This window comes from Triticum urartu, chromosome 2A, assembly GCF_056163025.1.
Source record: "Triticum urartu cultivar PI428250 chromosome 2A, HENAU_Tu73, whole genome shotgun sequence".
Lineage (NCBI taxonomy): Eukaryota > Viridiplantae > Streptophyta > Magnoliopsida > Poales > Poaceae > Triticum > Triticum urartu.
The window spans coordinates 87,508,315-87,515,417 of NC_141874.1; the positions used below are offsets into that span (position 1 = coordinate 87,508,315).

The window sequence follows — 7,103 nt, forward strand, 5'->3', positions numbered from 1 at the left end:
TTGTGATGAAATCTTAAGAAGAAAGTTCCGCAAAAGTTGTGACATACACTGCATGGAAACTGAAGCATCTCTGAGGAAGAATTGATGTTTCGAGGGGAAACGGGTCGGGTTTGAAGGCAAGGTGTGAGTTTCTTCATGGTTTGACCTTGAATTTTTTTTACACTCAACATACACCATCACATGTTTCGCGTACAAATTTGGCATTTTTCGGGGTTCGCTTGTTATATTTAAGTCATTAAGTGCACTTTAGGCATTAAACGGATATAGTTCACATTTGAACTGCAAGTGTGTTAGAAGGTTGGAAATTTTTGGTTAAAAAATCCTAATTTTGTTCTTGAGTCTACGTTTATCCCTTATTCAAGAAAATTAAAGGAGTTGTAAACATTAGGGTGCTAAGACTCGACCACACACATAGATGTTATTGGTTTTCTAATTCTATAAAAGACAAGGCAAGCGAAGGATGAAAAACATGAAACCTAAAAATGGTGTCATAATATGGTACCCATCTGCCATGGTAAAGATTTGAGCAGTTTTTGCAAAAGTTGTGATGTACACTGCTCCAAACTTGAACATGTCCAAGGAAGAATCATGGTTACGATAAGGAACATGTCAGGTTTGAAGGTGAAGCGATCACTGGTTCATCCATTGGCCTTTAGTTTTTTCCACACTTAAGGTATGCCATCGCATGTTCTATGTCCAAATTTGGCAATTTTTGTTATTCATTCGTTATATTTAAATTGTTTGGTGCATTTCTAGGCATTTAGTGAATACAACTAAAATTTGAACCGCAATTGCATGAATTTTTATGACGAAATTAGGTTGAAAATAATAATTGTATTCTTGAGTATATGTTTTGGACATATCCAAGAAAAATAGGGGAATTCCCAACGTCGGGGTGACAGGACTCGACCCTGAACATGAATCTTATTGGTTTTTCAATTCTAGAAAATACAAATGAAGTCTAAAAAATGTGCACCTGGAATAGTTTCATTATATGATACCTAGATGTTGTGGTCAAATTTTGAGAAGTTTGGGAAAAAATTGTGATGTACATTTCTTAAAAATTGGACCATCTCCGAGGAAAAATCTAAATTTCGAGATGGAAAATGTCAGGTTTCAAAGAGAAAAGACTATTTCTTCATCAGTTGGCCTTGAAAAAAATAAACTCAACATAACCACTATATATGTAAGTCAATTTAATGCATTTCCGACTATTAGTGGATATAATTAAACTTTGAACTGCAAGTGCATGAAAAAATTGGAAATATTGGGTTGAAAAAACCTATTTGTGTTCTTGAGTCCATGTTTAGGCCTTATCAAAAAAAAGAAAAAAGAGGTATTTCAAACATCAAGGTGCCAGGACTCGACCCGAAACATGGATCCTGTTGGTTTTTTAATTTTGAAAAATGCAAACGAAGTCTGAAAAATATGAAACTTGGTATTGTGCCATGATATGACACCTATGAGTTTTGGTAAATTTTGAGAAGGTTTCGCTAAAATTCTGACAGATACTTCTTAATTGCACCATCTTGGAGGAAGAATCATGGTTTTGAGATGGAACGGGCCAGGTCTGAGTTGAAGCGACCGTTGCTACACCGGTTGGCCTTGAAAAGAATTGTATACTCAAGATAGAGCATTGCTTGACATTTGTCTAGATTTGGTATTTTTGGGCCATTTGCTATGTTTTAGTTATTTAGTGCATTTCTAGGTATTTAGTGAATCTAATTAAAAAATAATTGCAAGTGGGTAAAAAGTGATGGGGACGAAGCATGGAAATCAAAAAATTTCTTACGAACACCTAAGATCTAATCTAGGAGATGCATAGCAACGAGAGGAGACAGTGTCTACATACCCTTGTAGACTGAAAGCAGAAGCATATATAACGCAGTTGATGTAGTCATACTCTTTGCGATCCGATCACGATCCAAACTGATCTAGCGCCGAACGGACGGCACCTCCGCGTTCAGCACACATGCGGCTCGGTGATGTCTCCTCCGTCTTGATCCCACAAACAAGAGAGGAGAAGTAGATGGGATATAAACCAGCATGATGGCGTGGTAGCGATGGTGGTGGTGCAGTGCCAGCAGAGCTTCGCCAAACGCTGTCGGAACCAATCTGAAAAGAAAACAGAGTTATGGAAGAGGTAGGGCTGCCGTCGGGCGTGGGAATTGGTGTGTTCAGCCCCTCCCTCTCACCCACTATATATAGGAGGCAAGGGGGGCTGGAGCACGGCCCCAGCCCCTCCCCAAGGGGGAGGGCTTGGCCTAGGGAGGTTTCCTCCCTCCCCAAGGCACCTAGGGGGTGCCTTCCCCCCTTAGGACTCTTCCCCTTTTCCTTGTTACAGGCGCATGGGCCCCTTGGGGCTGGTGCCCCTGGCCCATATATGTCAGCCCCCCTACAGCCCATGTGGCCCCCCGAGGTAGGTGGACCCCCCAGCGGACCCACGGACCCCTTTCGGCACTCTCGGTATAATACCGATAATGCCTGAAACTTTTTCGGTGACCAGAACAGGACTTTCTATATATAAAAATCTTTACCTCTGGACCATTCCGAAGCTCCTCGTGACATTCGAGATCTCATCCAGTACTCCAAACAATATTCGATCACCAACATACATAACCCAATACTACTCTAGCGTCACCAAACTTTAAGCGTACAGACCCTACGGGTTTGAGAATCATGTAGACATGACCGAGACACCTCTCCGATCAATAACAAATAGCGAGACCTAGATGGCCATATTGGTTCCTACATATTTCACGAAGATCTTTTATCGGTTGAACCACAATGTCGAGCATTCGGTTAATCCCGTATGCAATTCTCTTTTGTCCAGCGATAGGTTACTTGCCTGAGATTCGATCGTCGGTATCTCCATACCTAGTTCAATCTCATTACCGGCAAGTCTCTTTACTCATTCTGTAGTACAAGATCTTGTGACTAACTAATTATCCACATTGCATGCAAGCTCTTTACGATGTTGTATTACCGAGAGGGCCCAGAGAAATCTCTTCGTCATACGGAGTAACAAATCCCAGTCTCGATCCATGCAACTCAACAGACACCTTTGAAGATACCTGTAGAGCAACTTTATGATCACCCACTTGCAAAGTGGCGTTTGATAACACACAAAGTATTCCTCTGGTATCTGGGAATGACATGATCTAGTGGTCTAAGGAATTGATACTTGACATGAAGAAAGTTGTAGCAAATAACTAAACGATCTGATGCTAAGTTGTAGCAAATAACTAAACGATCTGATGCTAAGCTTACGGTTGGGTCTTGTCCATCACATTATAATGATGTGATCCCATTATCAAATGACAACCCATGTCTATAGTTAGGAAATCATAACCATCTTTGATCAATGAGCTAGTCTAGTAAAAGCTTACTAGGGACACGGTGTAGTTTATGTATCCACACATGTATTTAAGTTTTCGGTTAATACAATTCTAGCATGAATAATAAACATTTACCATGAATGGGAAATATGGTAATAACCATTTTATTATTGCCTCTAGGGCATATTTCCAACAAAAATTCGTAAAATTTGGCTAGAATTTTTTAGTCTATGTTTATACCTTATCAAAAAGAGAAGAGAAATGAGAAAATGAAAGAAAGGATAAAAGGTTTGCCGAGTACCCTAATAAAGGGATGAAGACTAGGCAAAGACCTTGCGTTCTGATTGGTTAGCATAGCCCTCCCACGGATCACATGTTTTGGTCATTGAATTCGCTTAGATTGAACGGCTGGATGACCTATATATATCATCTCCCCCCCCCTCCCGCCCCCCTCCTCTGGCTGGACTCCGCCGCCCCCATATCCTCCTCATCATCCTCCCCAACCGAGCCACCACTTCTCCTCTTCCCCTAACTGGCATGCCCCTTCTCCTTCCCCCAACAAGCAATAGCTAGCAGGCAGCAACAACACACAATGGGCAAGCGATAGCACACAACAACAAGCATCATCGCGTAGTGGCATGTCCCGCCATTTTCCTACTGCCTGCGACTGTCGTTGCACATCCGGTCACTTACCCCGCAACTCCATTAAATTATTTTGCCGAGTGTAGCACTCAACAAAGCCTCTGACTTTGTCAAGTGTTACACTCGGAAAACCGACCAGTCGCCGCAAACATTATTTTGCTCTGAGTTTGAATCTTTCCCGAGTATCTCAAGAAACGTAAACTGTTCGCCAAGTGAGAAAAAACACTCGACAAACCCCACTTTGATGACGGGGTGTATGCCGAGTAGTCTTCGTCGAGTACTTTTCGGTCTTCGCCGAGTATTTTTGGTACTCGGTGTACAACATATTTCATGTACCTTGGTGTTTGATGATATATTTTGGGATTGCAAATGCAAGACATGTTTTTAGATTTGTTATTTTTGACAAGATTTTCAAAATTTCCATTTGTTTCAACATTATAATAAGCATTTTTCAGATTTATACACCATCTTCTATTATCCTCGACAATCTATGCATTTTTTAACACAGCACAAACACATATGCTCACATACATGCTACCCTATGAACGCAAGCACACACACCCTATTCATATGGGCACATCTTCTGCCACAGACGAAGTTGACGAAGTCGCCACAGACGTCTTCATAGTCGACGGGAACATCTTCTGCCACTGAACGCATATCGTTGAAAGGCCTGAAATGAATCCAAACAAATATGACCATCAGTGTCAAGTTTAGGACTTAAACCTAGTGGGTTCGTTCCACCACTAGAACATAACCATCTGAGCTCAGTTTGCATGTCTGGCAATCCACGCTGGATGTAAAGAAACACACTTTTATTTGGTATACTTGATGAAAAATGTACGTCATACTAAGTGGTGCATCGGGATAATATTGGCTCTATCACCGAGACGCCTGCTTATTGTTGAACGTGATTTTCTTCATGGATTCAGCGATGGCGAAGACTCATTGGCAACTAGTGTTCCGAAAGACCGCCATGGCAAGCTCATGAGTGTCCTCATGGGCAAAAAAGCCCTTAAAGGCAAGGGGGGCGGCCGGCCTACCATAAATCTTGCAAAAATGATACTCTCTATAAAACAATTTAACATTCTTTAGACCACTAATTTAATGATCTAAAAGATCTTATATTTCTTTAGAGGGGAGCATTTTATAGTAAGCTTCGTCAGTGGTCCAATTTTGTAGTTCCCTGGTAGATTATGTGTGCATTTGTCGCCGATAAGAAGAAATGGGAAACAGTTTTGCTAAAGTTCAGTCGACTAAGATTTTGTTATGTCTCAATCAATGTTATTATCAAAAACTGTCGCCGATATATCGAAAGAGCGACCTCAATTCTTTATTGTCTCTATCACCTTGATGTCGTCAGAGTTCGCTTCTATGCGGTTACACCCGACTGTAATTGCCAAATTGAGACCAAACCATAAGACCAGTGCCTCGGCGATAAGCGCATCTCCGCACCAATCGATATCTTCGTTTCCTGCCGCAACGAATCTGCCATTCGAGTCCCTGATAACAGCGTCATACGAACCCTTGAGTAAGTCTGGATCAAAAGCCCCATCCACATTTAGCTTCACATAATTGCTCATTGGTCTTTCCCGGTCATGTCGCTTAATCGTCGCCTTTGCATCACTCGCGATAGTATAGTTAGCAACCAAAGTTCTGATTGATATTGCTATGAATTTAGGTTTCTGGACCTTTTCATTATGCACTAACTTTCTCCTCTCCCACTATAAATACGAGGAACCAATAGCAATTTCTTGTGTTGAATTTCCTAGACCGAAGACCACACATTCTTCAGTTGGTTGTAGCAATAAATATTCTAGCACAACTCCTGCATGATCCACAGCGCTTGGTTTATCAATAGTAAAGTCCAAATCCAGTAACCGCAATACCTATTTAGGTTTTCCACAAATGAATAACAGGTGCTTGGTATGTACTCGACTGAGATTTGTGAAATCTCAACGGGAAAAGGTAGTAGGAGTTGTGGGCTGAGCCGTTTCAGTCACTGTCGAGTTGGATGACCAAAATTGAGCTAACGAGATGTACGTATCTTCTTTTTTTATGAAACGGAGATGTACGTATCGTTTGATCATGCAACGTAAAGCATCTTACGTTGGACATTACTCTTGGGTATCTTCATCGGAGGAGGCCTGCCAACTGCTTCCCTTCGGATACGGACACGGTTAAGGAAACCGAAAAGGCCACTGCGTGGCTTCAAAGATCAACTGAAACGTTCTAGAGCACGCCTCGGAGTTCTTCTGGTCACGCGTGGCCGACCTTTATAAGGCACAGAAGGGATCCCTCGGGGCCTCGTCAACAAAGCACCCACGCACAACGGCGACCAACCAACGCCAGACTCACAGATCAGATCAGCGGCGATACATGGCGCACGGGCAGGAGTCTTCGACGGAGGCCGCCGCCGGTGGGGGCTCGCCGCTCTGCGCGAACGGCTGCGGGTTCTACGGGAGCGCGGCGACCAAGAGCATGTGCTCAAAGTGCTACCGCGACCACCTCAAGGCCGGAGATGTGGCTGCCCCCGCCGTCGAGGGGAAGCTCACGTTTGACGACCTCATCCTCGCCTTCAAGAAGTCGGTGAACCTGCAGGACTCTACCGCGGCACCGGCCGCGGAGGCGGCAGCGAAGAAGTCGGTGCCAAACAGGTGCATGGCGTGCAAGAAGAAGGTCGGGCTGCTGGGATTCGCGTGCCGCTGCGGTGGCACCTTCTGCTCGCTGCACCGCTACGTGGACGGGCACGCATGCAGTTTCGACTACAAGAAGGTCGGCCGGGAGCAGATCGCGCAGCAGAACCCTCTCGTCGCGCCGTCCAAGCTCCACAACAAGTTTTGAAGACAGGAGGAGTTGAAAAAAATCTGTACAGTTTTAGTTTACTCATTGGCTTCACTGTCTCTCCTGCTTGATCTTTCAAGCACTAGCTCGATAAGTTGAAGATGGTCGACCTCGATCTTGTTCATAGTGACGTATTACTGTGTACGCCCATGTGATGGGCATGTCTTGTTCCCTTTTTTGCCGACTGAATCAACGTGAATCAGATCCTCTTTTATTTGTTTGTATGTGTTGCCAATTTGGCATACAAGGTGGCCATCATATACACAACTCCACGGTTTT

General features: G+C 43.5%; 1 protein-coding gene across 1 annotated transcript; it reads left to right on the plus strand.

Annotated features, from left to right (window-relative positions):
• The first annotated feature begins 6,344 nt into the window (after positions 1–6,344).
• Positions 6,345–6,824, plus strand: LOC125535134 (zinc finger A20 and AN1 domain-containing stress-associated protein 9-like). The gene has a single exon (XM_048698185.2). It carries the CDS (start codon positions 6,360–6,362, stop codon positions 6,822–6,824), a length of 465 nt encoding a protein of 154 aa, XP_048554142.1. The 5' UTR covers positions 6,345–6,359.
• Positions 6,825–7,103: the final 279 nt, after the last annotated feature.

Excerpts from the sequence above, each read along its gene's own strand:
- LOC125535134 (XM_048698185.2), top strand. The coding sequence starts at position 6,360 with ATGGCGCACGGGCAGGAGTCTTCGACGGAGGCCGCCGCCGGTGGGGGC.